At 37.8% G+C, this 14,801-nt stretch overlaps 1 protein-coding gene across 39 annotated transcripts in view; it reads right to left on the bottom strand.

The window, feature by feature from the left end:
* Positions 1 to 14,801, bottom strand: part of FMN1 (formin 1) — a 433,671-nt gene that overhangs the window by 369,656 nt on the left and 49,214 nt on the right. Inside the window, exons 5-6 of one of the 39 annotated variants that reach the window (XM_038579952.1) lie at positions 8,388 to 8,512; positions 75 to 371 (exon numbers count right to left, since the gene is read on the bottom strand). The exons of 36 other annotated variants lie outside the window; for them this stretch is intronic. In XM_038579952.1, coding sequence (XP_038435880.1) covers positions 8,416 to 8,512 — 97 coding nt within the window. In that variant the 3' untranslated portion in view covers positions 75 to 371; positions 8,388 to 8,415. Of the gene's footprint in view, positions 1 to 74; positions 372 to 8,387; positions 8,513 to 14,801 lie in introns of those variants that run through there. 2 more of the 39 variants (XM_038579954.1, XM_038579957.1) reach the window with 2 other exon arrangements.

Raw genomic sequence — 14,801 nt, 5'->3', positions numbered from 1 at the left:
TGTCTCTGCCTCTTTCTCTGTGTCTGTCATGAATAAATAAATAAGATCTTTAAGCAAGCAAGCAAACAAAAAGGAATCACACACAAAGGTAATAGTCTTGAAAAGGTTTACATCTCTGGCAAGAACATGAAAATTACACATTTATGCACATACACTACAGACCCACAGAAATAAAGACAGAAGCACAAGCATAAACACAGATGAGTGTGATTGGGCACAATTTCAAACAGGAACAGTCCTGGAGGTCTTTGAAATGACGTGACCACAGGTTGTGGGGCAATGGGGGGGCTCCTGATCCCTTCCCCCACTTCCCGTCTCTGGAATTCCACATTCTAGTGTTCCCACATGAGCAGCCATGTCAAGGATGCAGCCTTGAGAGAGAGAGAGCACTGTGTTATTCAGACAACCCGAATGGTACCCATGATGAAGCCCAGTTAAGGGCTCTATATAAACTTCTAAGATTCAGGTGGGTAGGCGTGTAGACCTCCCTGTCTTGTGGCTACGGAAGACAAGCCTGGTACATAAGTTCATTTGCTTATTAAACCTGTCACCTACCAATCGGGAGTGGCCTTCTGTACAGGATCCAGATTCAGATTTCACCCAGGGAACTCTCCCAGGTTTCAAACCAACAAGGCGAAAGTACCAGATAGTTTTTAAACTCCTGCTTCCTAATTTTAAACCATGATATTTCAGGATGGAAGCATCTAACCAAGGGATTTCCTTGTTGAACAAGGTTATACTCTTGAAAACAGAGCAAGGATCATGTTGAAGGCTCCATAGTGTTTTGGATCCAAAATTAGTTCAGATCATACAACCCTATCAAAAGAATGTTTGTTCTTAAATTCTTATCATCTGTTTTAATAAATGTATTTTATGTGTGATGTTGAATGCAATTCCCTCAAATCCTTTCTGGAAAAAGGTAGGACATAAACCCAATAAATAATTTTTTAAAAAGACAAATAAAATAAAATAAAATAAAATAAAACTAAAAAAAGACAGACAGAAATATATCCACCCACCTCATGGGGATTTTTGTGAGGATCTAATAATAATGCATATAGAAGTTCTATATAAGCAACACTATGTATACACAGATATCATTGCAGTTGGTGGTTCTTTTTGCAAATATTTAAAAAATTGAGGTATGGTTGATATACAATATTATATTAGTTTCAGCTAAATAACATAGTGATTCAACATTTGTAAATATTGTGTGATGGTCGTCACAGTAAGCCTAGTTACCACTGTCACCACACAAAATTAATACAATATTATTGACTATATTCCCTATGCTAATACATTATATCTCCATGACTTATTTTATAATAAGTGTGTTTTATAAAAACTTGTACTATAAAAACTCTTAGTTTGGGGTGTCTAGGTGGCTCAGTTGGTTGAGCATCTGCCTTTACCTCAGGTCATGATCCCAGGGTCCTGGGATCAAGTCCCGTGTTTGGCTCCCTGCTCAGTCTGCTTCTCCCTTTACTCCTACCCCAGTTCATGCTCTCTCTCTCAGATAAATAAATAAAAATCTTTAAAAAACCTCTTAGTTTGTACTTCTCGATCCCCTTTACCCATGTTGCCCCAATCAAACCCCTTCTCCTCCATCTATTATTCTCCATGTCTATGAGCCTGTTTTTTATTTTGTTTATTCATTTTGTTTTTTTAGATTCCACATATAGGTGAGGTCATGTTGTATTTGCCTTTCTCTGTCTAGATTATTTTACTTAGCATAAACCTTGAAGGTTCACCCATGTTGTTGCAAACAGCAGCATTTCCTTCTTTATGGCTGAGCTATATTCCATTCTGTATATATACCACATCTTCATCCAATTATCTATCAGTAGACATTTAGATTGTTTCCATATTTTTGCTGTGTAAACAATGCTGCAATAAATATAGGAGTATACATATCTTTTTGAATTAGTGTTTTTGTATTCTTTGGATATATACCTAGAAGTGGAATTGCTGGATCATATGGTAGTTCTTTTTTAGATTTTGACATACCTCTACATTCCCACCAGTAGTGCCTGAGGGTTTCTTTTCCCTACGCCCTTGCCAATCCCTATTATTTCTTGTCTTTTTGATACTAGCCATTCTAATAGGTATGAGGTGATATCTCACTGTGGTTTTGATTTGCATTGCCTTGATGATTAGTGAGGCTGAGCATCTTTTCACTGGCCTGTCTTCTTTGGAAAAATTTCTATTTAGATCTTCTCCCCATTTTTTTAACCAAATTGTTTGGGGGTTTTTGGTATTGAGTTGTATGAGCTCTTCTATATTTTAGAAATTAACCCTTTATCGGGTATATGATTTGCAAATATCTTCACATTCAGTAGGTTGCCTTTCTTTTTTTTTAAAGATTTATTTATTCATGAGAGACAAAGAGAGAGGCAGAGACACAGGCAGAAGGAGACACAGGCAGAAGGACTCAATCCCAGGACCCCAGGATCACGACCTGAGCCAAAACAGATGTTCAACCAATGAGCTACCCAGGTGCCCCCAGTAGGTTGCCTTTTTGTTTTATAGATGGTTTCTTTCACTGTGCAGAAGCTTCTTAGGTTGACGTAGTCCCATTTGTTAATTTTTTGCTTTTGTTTTCCTTACCTTTGAAGTCAGATTAAAAAAAATATCACTAAGACTAATGTCAAGGAGCTTACCAGCTATATTTTCATGGTTTGTAAATCTGATATTCAAGGCTTTAATTCATTTTGAGTTAATTTTTGTATATAGTATAAGATAGTGGTCCAGTTTTTCTGGTACCATTTATTGAAGAGACTGACCTTTCTCCATTGTACATTCTTGGTTCCTTTGTCATTAATTAATTGACCATATATGTGTGGGTTTATTTCTTTCTGGCCTTTCTACTCTGTTCCATTGATCTATATATCTGTTTTTATGCCAATATCATACTGTTTTGAATACTATAAATCTGTAGTACAATTTGATTAGGGAGCATGATATCTCCAACTTTGTTCTTCTTTCTCAAGATTGTTTTGGTTATTTGGGATATTTTGTGTTCCATATAAATTTTAGAATTATTTGTTCTACCTCTGTGAAAAATGCTATTGGAATTTTGATAGGAATTGCACTGAATTTGTAGACTGCTTTATGGAGTATGGACATTTTACCAATGTTAATTCTTTCAATCCATAAGCATGGAACATCTTTCCATTTATCTGTGTCTTCTTCAATTTCTTTAATTAATGTCTTACAGTTTTCAGTTATAGTTCTTCTACCTCTTTGGTTAAATTTATTCCCAGATATTCTTTTTTTTTTTATGCAACAGGAGTTTAATCCTAAGAAAACATGAAGTGTATAACGTATACCATGTTATAATCTTATTGCAAAGGGATAATGTAGCCAATGACCTAGTCAGATATGGTTTATTTTTTTTGTATACTTTTTTATTGGAGTTCAATTTGCCACCATATAATATAACACCCAGTGCTCATCCCATCAAGTGCCCCCCTCAGTGCCCATCACCCAGTCACCCCGTCACCCCGCCCACCTCCCCTTCCACTACCCCTTGTTCGTATTCCCAGATATTCTTTTTGATGCAGTTGTGAATAGGATTTCTTTTTCTTAAGTTTTATTTATTTAAGTAATTTCTATACCCTATGTGGGGTTTGAATTCACAACCTCTAGCTCAAGTGTCACATGCTCTTTGCCTGAGCCAGCCAGGTGCCCCAGAGTATTTTCTTAATTTCTCATTCTGATAGTTTGCTATTAGTGCATAGAAATGCAACAGTATATATGAACTTTGTATCCTGAAACTTTACTGAAATCATTTATTAATTCTAACAGTTACTGGTAGAATCTTTAGGGTTTTCTATGTATAATATCATGTCATCTTCAAATTATGACAGTTTTATTTCTTCCTTCTCCAATTTGGATGACTTCATTTCTTTTTTTATCTAATTGCTGGGCTAGGACTTCTAATATTATATAGAATAAAAGCGGGGAGAGTGTGGGCATCTTTGTCTTGTTCCTGATTTTTACAGGAAAAGCTTTTAGCTCTTCACCATTGAGGATAATATTAGCTGGGTTTGTCATATATAGTTCTTGATTACTGATGAAGTCTCCTTGCTGGACACTGATCTATTCAGGTTTTTTTTTTTTTCTTCATGATTCAGTCTTGGAAGATTTTAAGTTTCTAGGAATTTATCCATTTCTTCTAGGTTATTCAATTTGTTCATGTATAATTGTTCGTTGTGGTCTCTTATTCCTTGTATTTCTGTAGTATTAGCTGTAATTTCTTTTTCATTTCTGATTTTATTTACTTAAGCCTTCTCTTTCTTGGTGCATTTAGCTAAATATTTGTCCATTTTGTTTATGTTTTCAGAGAACCAGCTCTTAGTATCACTAATCTTCTCTTTTGTCTTTTTAGTCTCTATTTCATTTATATGCACTCTGACCTTCATTATTTCATTCCTTCTAATAACTTTAGCTTTCACTTGTTCTTCTTTTTCCAGTTCCTTTAGGCATAAATTGCTTAAGATTTCTCTTATTTCTTGAAGTTTGCCTGTAATCTTACAAACCTCCCTCTTAGAACCACTTTTGCCATGGCCCATAGATTTTGGTATGCTGTAATTCTGTTTTCATTTATTTCCAGGTAGTTTTTAAAATTTCTCCTTTGATTTGTTCAAAGGAGATAATCTATGTAGTCGTAACATGTTGTTTAATCTCCACATATTTGTAGTTTTTTGAGTTGTTCTTATAATTGATTTCTACTTTCATACCATCGTGGTCAGAAAAGATGCTTGATATGAATTCAATTTTCTTGAATTTGTTGAGACTTGTTTTGTGGCCTAACATATGATCCATTTTTGGAGAATGTTTCATGTACCCTTGAGAAGAATGTGTATTCTGCTGTTTTAGGATGGAATGTTCTGTATAAATATAATAAGTCCATCTGGTCTAATGTGTCATTTAAGAGCAATGTTTCCTTATTGATTTTCTGTCTGGATAATCTATTCATTGACGCAAATGGTGCAGTTGGTAGTTATTATCCACAGCTTCTTTAGCTAATGCTACCCTTGCCTTCCCCTCTTCCTTGTTGCAGTGAGACCCTTCACTATTGCTACACCACTCTGCACCTACACCACTCTACTTCATTTGCCTCTTATAGCTAAGAGGTAGAGACATGCAAGGTAGGAGTTTTAGAGGCATCTGGAATTCTCTTATTTCTCTGCCTACTTTGAATGAGAAGGGTAATTATGTACTTCTAAGAAGAAAAAAGAAACTTATATGATTCTGAACTAATGTAGTCCCCAAAGAGCAAGTATGACTTGAGTGATCAGGAAAACCTCCACTGAATGAGCCCAAGGGAGAATATTTAATGGTATCACCAAGGAAGTACCCTGGTGTCCTTATTTTTTCCTAAGAGGAGATTATAATTTTTGTTCATATTCCACTCAAGAAATTAATCTTCCTACTATAAGTAAACAATATATTTCTTTTCAACATGCTATGTGAAATGTTTGCTTGTGTCTTCATACTGGGGAACTGACCTCTCTATGTACGTGTTTATGGGCCTTGAGCTACTAGGGGAGCCCCTAGAACTGTAGCTTCCTAAAGTGCTCTGTACCATGTGGCCTGCTCAGCAGATTGCCCTACTTCTCGGGAACCTGGTTTTTATTCTGTTCCCCTCACCGATGAAAGAAGGTACAGTAATGAAGTGCAGAGATGAGGGACAATAGTTGAAGTGGGTCATACCTAGGTTCAACACTAGGTTCTGCCACTGTGTTGCTGAGTGACCTGGCAACCTCACTTCTCTGACTTTCTGCTCTTCATCTCTAAAATGGAGAGAATAACTATTGTATAGATAGTGGTTTGAATGAAACTATTACTATACACTATTTATCAATTGTTCAATTCATGCCCAGTACATAGTGCTCAATTAACAACTGCCATTGTGGCTACTGGTTTCTTTTTTGAGCCAATGTCCATAGGCATAACCTGTTTGCTATGGTGCCGGCAGGGCCAAAGTGAATACAGGAAAATGAAAGGAATGGAGGAACATGAGAAGAGAAAGTAAGCAAATGCCAACACTGGGAAAAGCCATCCAGGAACTGCTCTGTCAGTGGGAACACTATCACTGACTGTCTGCACTTGTGGGAATGAGATTTCCATCAGGTAATCTGAAGAGCAATAGGTTGAAGATGCATCACCAACTCCTGGCTGCCGGACTCTGCAGATATTGTTCCTTATCCCCACTGGCCTCCTCCTGTTTCATTTTCCTTCCCTCTTGCCAATGCCATGTGTCGCCTGTGCACACATCATGTTCCTATGTTCCCACCATACTCTCCTTAGCCATCCCCACCCCAAGAACAACCTGGTATGTCCCTCAGAGCCTTCCCTAGGAGATACAGCCTTCCCTGTGTTTAACCTCTCAAGGTGAACACACAGAAGCTTGAGTTAGTCAAGCCATTCCGCATTTTCAGGATTTACTAGATAACCTGATTCCACCTACCACTAAGGATACCGTTTCTGTCTATTAAACTTGATACACAGTTTTGATTATTCTAATAAAGTGGATTCTTGAAATATGAGAGTTATGAATTAGGGCTTCCAAACCCACTCAGTTTATACCATTATGCTATGTCTCTCTGTTTAGGAGGAGGTGGTGGCCTTGGCGGTGGTGGAGGCCAGAGAAGCAGCTCAGGGCAAATGCCAGGAGCAACAGGTCCCAAAATCTACCCAGGCTTTCACCATCTCTGATGTAACCTAAAAGTCACCTCATATTTCAAGTCCCTGGAGATCCTCTCCATGCAATTTCATACCTTATTTACTGTCAGAGGGTGATGTGCCTGGGCCTCAGTCATCTCAGAGAATGTTGCTGTTCTCTGGGATGAGAATTGGATGTAAAGCTAGAGAAGGAGAGAGAAACAGAGATAGAAATAGAATGAGAAAGAGGGAGAGGGAGACAAAGGGGAGAGAGAGAGAGTGAGGGGGAAGCCATGCTCGAGAGAACACCCTACCACAGATCATACTCCAGACTTGAGAAATGCTGCTGAGGAGCCTGACAACTCACCTGAATGCTCAGGGTATCAAGGATAGCAGCCTAGAAAGAACCTTCACAACATACCACATATCGAAGCTCCTTTACCTCACAGATAAGGATGAGCTTCCTGGGAAACCGACTTATCAAGAGAACCCATTAGTGGCAAAGCAAAAACTAAAACACAGTTTGCTGGGGCAAGATGGAAGTTTTTATAAAATTTATTTATTTTTTATTTTTTAAAAAAGATTTTGTTTATTTATTCATGAGAGAGAGAGAGAGAGAGAGAGGCAGAGACACAGGCAGAGGGAGAAGCAAGCTCCCTGTGGGGAGCCCGATGTGGGACTCTATCCCAGGACCCCGGGATCACGACCTGAGCCAAAGGCAAATGCTCAACCCTTGAGCCACCCAGGAGCCCCAGTTTTTATAAAATTTAAAATCAAGTTTTTGTTTGTTTTCTCTGAGAAGGATGTCTCCTGTGGGTGTGTGTGTGTGTGTGTGTGTGTGTGTGTAAGGTTTCCCCCCTAAATTTCTAAGTAATATTTCTAAATTACAGAGAGAGAACCATATAATGCAGCCACATAAATGCATTACCCCAGAAAAACAACTACCAAGATTTTGCCACACTTACTTCATGAAATTCCTACCTTTATTTTAACTTAAGAATTGTGAAAGCATTCCCAGACTTTATATCATTTCATCCCCACATACCCTAGTATGTATCTCTTTTAAAATATGGATATGTTCTTACATCAATGATTCTCTTATTTTTGCTGGGTCCCACTCCCAGAGCTTCTTATTCAGTAAGTTTGGGGTGGGGCTGAGAATTTCCATTACTAATATATTGCCAGGTGATGTTAGAAATGCTAGTCAAGAGCACGCATTTAGAATGACTTCCTTATATACTCATGATACCATTTTCATACCTAACAAATTTCACAAATAATTGCTCAGTATTATCAAATATCTAGTCTGTATTCAATTTTCCTGATTGTCACAAAAATGTCTTTTTATATAGATGGCTTATTTTAGTCATATTTCAAACAAAGTCCACCCATTAAATTTGGTTGCTAGGTTTCTTATATTTCTTTTACATATTTGCTAGACCAATCAGTCTCCTCTCCCCACACCCCCAATCTGTCTCTTTTGTTTACTGGCTTATAAACTTCAAAGTTGCTAAGAGACCAGATCTTAATTGTTCTCACCACAAAAGAAGAAATTATAATTACATGATGTGGTAAAGGTGTTAGCAAATGCCTACATGGTAATCATACAGCAATATATAAATGGATCAAATCAACACACTATATCTTAAACTCACACAATATTATTTGCCAATTGTATTTCAATCTTAAAAACACACAGTACGGTTCCATGTACTGACCTATCTGTTTGCTTGCTCACGGTGTTGCTTACATTGTCCCTCTGGCTTCCATATTTCCTGTGAGCTGCAAGTTAGCCCTGGATATTCGATTCCCTGTAGGTTCAGTTTTCCCACAAGAAGATGGGCTGTGTGGTAACACCAAGGTTTAAATATTAAACTCAGATCTGGGACACAAGTTTTCATATGGTTGGAACACACATTTAAAAATATTACCTTACTTATTTTTAAACCATTTTAAAGCAATCTATGCCTTTTCTACTGAAGCATACAATCTTTAATTAAAATTCATGGATCCTTTTTTTTCCCTGAAGAAATCAGATTCCTCAAAAAGCCACACACATGGGACCCAGTTCTTGCTCACACTAGTCAGTTCACACACTCAACCCACGTATAATAAAACCCCACATAAGCTAACATTTATATCACAAAACGTCTGCAACCTGATGACGAAAATGGTTTCGTTTCTAAACAACTAAGGCTGTTATTTGTAGCAACTGCTATCTTGAAATCCACCTCTCAGCTTCTTGGATCCCAGCAGAAAAGTCCTCTAGCACACACCAAACAGGAGGAGCCTGCCTCTCAAACAAGCTCTCAAACAATTCCCTAAGTGGGCAGGGTGCTGTTCAGATGGTACCCACGAGCTGAAGGGAAACAAAACAAGCTGTTTGGGGGTGAAACGAGATCGAATAGATAAAAGTGACAAGAATGAGACAGCAAGGAGAATTCTTACCAAGAATAAACTCCAATTCCTAAAATCTTTTTTTTTTCAATTCCTAAAATCTAAAGATGCATGGATGGTATTTAAGTTATTTTGGTAGATTAGACTTTAATCAAAGTGGTTTACATTGAAAAAATGACCTTCTCAGTCATAAAAGAGCACTTACCTAATTGAACAATTTTTTTTTTAACTCAAAGGATAAATACCCAGAAGCCAGACTGTACGGTCCCAGAGCCATCCTTCAGCAAATCCCATTTGCTTACCTATACGTGCACAGGCACCAGATATTGGGAAAGGCCTGGATTCTACGGGGTGAAATGAAATCCCATGCAATTAGCCTAGCACAGGTGGGGATGCTGTAACAAATAATAAATCCCCATGTCTCATTCACTCTCTGTTATGAACTTTATTATTGGCTATTCTAGGAATCTATGACCCGGGAAGGGAGAAGAGAAGAGCTGGATTCTGGCAGTCAGTGGGTTAATGATGAATAGATTCTTCTAATTTCTTCTCCTATTGAATTGGAGGAACAGGAGAGCATGAGAGGACAAACGTAAGCAGAGATCATGTAAACAGAACATTTTCACATCTTAAAAAAATAACTTCAAAAAATAAAAATAAAAATAACTTCAAGTTGAAATAATCAACTCTGAGCAGCAGTGAGGCACTGATCAAAAACTTAACTTTAGATGAGGATTTTCAAAGGCAGGAATGAAATGCTTCAGCAATGCAAAGTCATATTTGTTGAACCACTAAATAGTACTTCTGGAGAAAATTTATTTTGTTATTAGAAGTTTTTAATACTCTTATACTCTTTAAAAAAAAACTGCTGGTACCTGTATAATGCATAACACATCTGGTTAGAAATAATCCTTGCAAAAGCAGTATTCTGTAAGAGTTACTGTTTATTGACTTGTCCTGGGCATCAAAATATTGTTTACAAAAATTAGGTATGGCCTTTTAATCTGTTAGAACATGACCTAGGTCAGGGGCTATTCTTTTAAATTACAACTTCATGCTGACAATAAAATATTTAATTAACATTGAAGTACTATATGCAATTCAGTGCACACTAATCTAAGCATAAATACATGCAATAAGTTATAAATGATAATACGGTGAGTTTTGATAGAAAGTTCTAGATCCTCTTTATGAAGAGCCAGTTGAAAACCCATTGTCAGTATGTCTATGAGAACAGTGTCAGTTGAGGTCAAGTCTGGTATGCAATCTTCTTCATTTATTGCTCATGTACCATGAACATCCCTTTCTTGGTCTCATGCAGCCTTCACTGATTTTTGCTGCTCCTTTATATCAGAAACATTAAGAATATGGGCAGAAAATTATCATTTTTTTGCTTATGAAATTGATTAAAATTCCTTTTAAGTATCAAATCTTTATCATGAGAATTTGGAAGGAGGTTTGCTCCCTCCCATATCATCTATATAATGTTCACTACTGAATTTGTTTATGCCAGTTAGGTGCTGGGAATGAAAAAGAACCTTCTACTAAAGAAATTCACAATCTACTGATTCCAGCTTGTAGAGAATCTACCCGTTGGTCTTTTCTGAACACTTTATGCAAATCCAGCAACCTGTTTGTAATGCTATTTCTATAGAGGAGGGCAGTAGGTAAAGGAAGAAGAGGAATTTGTTGTGGAATCAGAAACATACACTCCTATCTTCACTGGCACATCAAATTCTGACCTACTTTCACTAGTAGTTGTGTTACCAAATGACTATCACAGCCGTTAACTCAAAAGAACAAACAGGTGAATCCTGTTGTGCTGCTGGGGCCAACTGCTCCATCTCGGACACCAGAGGGGGGCTGGCTGCACAAATGTAGAGCATAGCTTCTAACTGTGTGTCCAACATTGTTGCAACAGATACACTCATCACAAAAGAAGGCAATAACTCAAGGGAGGAGGGTTTGGAAAAGAGAAAGGGAGAGATTTTTTTTCAAGTGCAGGCAGCCATGGGAAGTGACAGGCTCAAGCCTTAACAGCTGACTTCTTCACTTGTAAGATAAACATCTTATAAATCTAGCTATAAAACTAGATGTCTATCTATCTTCTATCTAGAAGTTCTAGAAGTTCAGTGGGTACATGCAAGAGAGCAGGCAGAAAATACATGATCATGGGTGGGGAAAGGGGACTGGTATATATTCAGCTCATGATCATGGGCAGGAAAAGGGACATATGGGAAGTGGTCTTCTAGGCATTCTGTTGCTATCAGGGCTTTTCTGGCCTACAGTTGGAATGTTCTGGTCATTGCAAAATGTTTTAGTAAATGCCTCAAGAAAAATGCAATAGGAAAAAAGCACAATGGGTTTTAGCTAGAGCATGAGTTAAGCGGTGTTGTCTATTCCTTTTTTTTTTTTTTTTAAGATTTATTTCCCCATTTGAGAGAGAGAGAGAGAAAAGAGAGAGAGAGAGGAGGGGCATTGGGAGAGAGAGAGAGAGAGAGACAATCCAAGCAGACTCCCTGCTGAGTACGGAGCCCAAGATTGGGCTCTATCCTATGACCCTGAGACTATGACCTGAGCCAAATCAAGAGTTAGACACTCAATTAACTGAGCCACTCAGGCAGCTCTGTCTTGTCTATTGCTGGTTTTAACTGTTGGGGTCTATAGTTGAGTTAGAGGGCTCATGGACACTTGCAGGTATATTTAGTGCACCCTAATGGCATGACTGCATACAGGGTGCCCGACACTGTGTTTGGCATCTTATTCACTCTTCATAAGGATCCTAGGATGTACATTGTATTATTCACATTGGAGATAAGAGAAACCTGAGGTTAAGAGAAGTTCTATGACTTGCATCAGCCCATAGCAACAGAGTTCAGATTTAAACAGAAGTATGACTACCTGTGTTCTTCCATGATGCCCCCTTCAAACCTTACATCCATTCAATCAATGACAGAGAAGCCACATAACTAAATTGATTTAGCTTCAATAAATCATAGTCTTACCAAGTAAGTGAAGGACAGAAAACACACATATGGAGATGAATGAGTAAGATTCCTGGGAACCTTTCAGAAAAACAAGACAGCATTTTAGTCATAGATTACTTTTCAAAAAAAAAAAAAAAAAGAAGAAGAAAACCTTCTTTGTTAACCTTCAAGCATCAGTTAACGTTGCAAGACCAGCAAAACGTGGGTGAATCCTGTTATTACAATCACAGAATCAGAATATTTAGAAGAAAAAGATCCTCAAAGATTTATTGTCCTCAGCTTTATTCTAAGTTATTCATGTCACCAACGAGAAAATAGAAGTCCAGAGATATTACTAATTTCAATGATCACATAAGATTCTTACACTTAGAATCTTTATCATAATTTGCTTAATTAATAAGCAAGTAAGTTTTTAATCTCTTTTTCAAATCTTTACTTCTCATTCCATATTCATCATGAGCCCAAATAGTTATACGGGTCCAGAATGGAGTTGCTCTCTCCCCTTGAGTTTAGGTGCTAATGAAAGCTAATTATTAGTGGTACAAAGGCCAACAGGCAGTTCTTACTGGGGAAATTTCAAGGGCTTCAAAGCGAATATCTAAGTAGCTATCATTAACTCACAGTCCTTGAAAATCCAAGTTTCTTGTTACCTTCAAATTGGTAGTGGGCACTGTATATGGAGAAAAGGAAAGAACCAAAGCTGAACGCAGGAGATCTGGACTATCCTATCACTAAACAGTTATGATGTATCAGATGGAACCTTACTTACATTACCCGTACCACGAAGGCACTAGGCCAAAGATCTCTCCTAGCTTTAATATTTAATAATCACTCTAGGAGATGACAAATGCCAACCAGATCACGTACTCTCATCTGGAGTTTGTAGAACTGCTGCTGGCTTTTAAAAAAGAGATTAGAAATTTTTCAAATGCCTTGAGAGTGTAGGTTCCTAAAGACAGATTTCCTGAGGGGGAAATTTTACTTTTTTAAATATGTCAACGTATTTTATCTCTCTCGGCAAAGTATACTTCTTTCATTTTGTCAGGATTAAAAATAAATCCTGATGGTACCACGAGGTAGCAATAGACTGGAAGAAAAACAGTGAATAACCAAAAAAAACCCAAAAAACAAAAAAACAAAAAACAAAAAACATTTATTTTGTCCCTATGCAACTTTCCACCTATGATAAAAAGAACCAACTTTCTGCATATCCTCTAATTAAATGGCAGGTGAGAACCACATTTAACCATATGCTCCCCTGCAGGTGATGAGTAATTAAAAACTCTTTTTAAAGGTGGCATTTATCTTGAACTAATTTTAGAGGATGCACCAAAAAGTAAACAAAGAACCACTGCAGAACACTTGACTTTCCGTACTTCTGTTTAGAAGGGGTCGGATCCTAAGGGGAAGCCACTGGGGCCAGGAACTGGTTCATTCACCCATCCAATATGTATTTACTAGTTAAATGCCAGGCACTATGATAAATGCCAGAAGCACTCAGATAAACATCATTCCTGCCATACAAGGGCTCATCATCTAATTAGTGTCAGACTCACATGTCAGCAAAAATTAAAACAATGCCCAGTGTTTTAAAATGAAAGAAGTGCAAAGTGCTATATGGGATATATAAGGGGAAAATCTTAACTCTGAACACAAAGACAAGGAGAGCTTTATGGAAAAGATGGCTTTGCTCTAGGTCTTGACAGATGAGAAGGACACATGGAAATCACATATGCAAAGGCACAGAAGCAGCAAAAGGAAGGAAAAAAAGGAAAGGTACCATAAAAAATTTTTAAAATAATTTCTCCAATCTGATGTATATGAATTAGGATCTTATTTTCATTGTCATTTTCCTAATTGCTTGTGAGGCTGAACATATTTTCATATACTCATTCATCAGTTAGACTTTCTCTTAAGCAATTGACTATTTATCTTCCTTTATGACAAGATTCCTTATCTATTTTCAATGCTAATTCTGTGTTAGTCATAAGTGCTGCATGTATCCTTCCCAGATTTCCCTATTATTTTTTTTAAATGATATCATTTGTCATAGTCAAGTGATTTTATCTCAATTTAATTTAAATTCTATGTTATTTTAATATAGACAAAATTCACCAATCTTCTTCATGGCTTCTGCTTTTAAGAAACCCTCTCCTAATTCTTGCATATCTTCTACTAAAAGTCATAAAGTTTTGCTTTTCATAGTTCAATTCTAAATCCACGTGAAATAGATTTTGCACATGAGGTAGCTCTGACTTTCTTTTCTCTTTCCATGTGGGTAATCGATTGTCCCAGCATCATTTATTGAATCACGTGTTCTTTCCCAGCCTTTGTAGTGTCAGTTGTTGCAGGTAGAATTCCCGCACAGAGACAGAGCAGAAAATCCCACGGAGAAGGTTTAGTAGGGTGTGCTTTCTAGAACTCTGAGAGAGTGAGGGAGGTCAGACTAGGCAGGAGATGCAGCCGCAGCAGAGGCCTCAGCTGATCACACAAAGGGTTTTGAAGCTGGGATGGTCTTTTAAGTTGTCCTGCACAAGGCAACAGAATGGGGCTTTTGTACCCTCACACCCAGACCAGGCACTGGGTGGGGCTGCTCCTGAGGAATGAGCAGATACCCTGGCAAGGCAGCTCCCTTGCATAAAAGGTCAGGCCTGGGGAGCGGCTCAGTGGTGAGCCACCAGCCAGCCATACTCCCAGCAGCTAAGAAAACGAGTCTGGATCCAGATACGGACATCTGGGTGGCACACA

The sequence above is a fragment of the Canis lupus genome, chromosome 30, assembly GCF_011100685.1.
Source record: "Canis lupus familiaris isolate Mischka breed German Shepherd chromosome 30, alternate assembly UU_Cfam_GSD_1.0, whole genome shotgun sequence".
Lineage (NCBI taxonomy): Eukaryota > Metazoa > Chordata > Mammalia > Carnivora > Canidae > Canis > Canis lupus.
The sequence above is the reverse complement of the archived record's forward strand: the minus strand, read 5'-3'. Positions and strand labels throughout refer to the sequence as shown.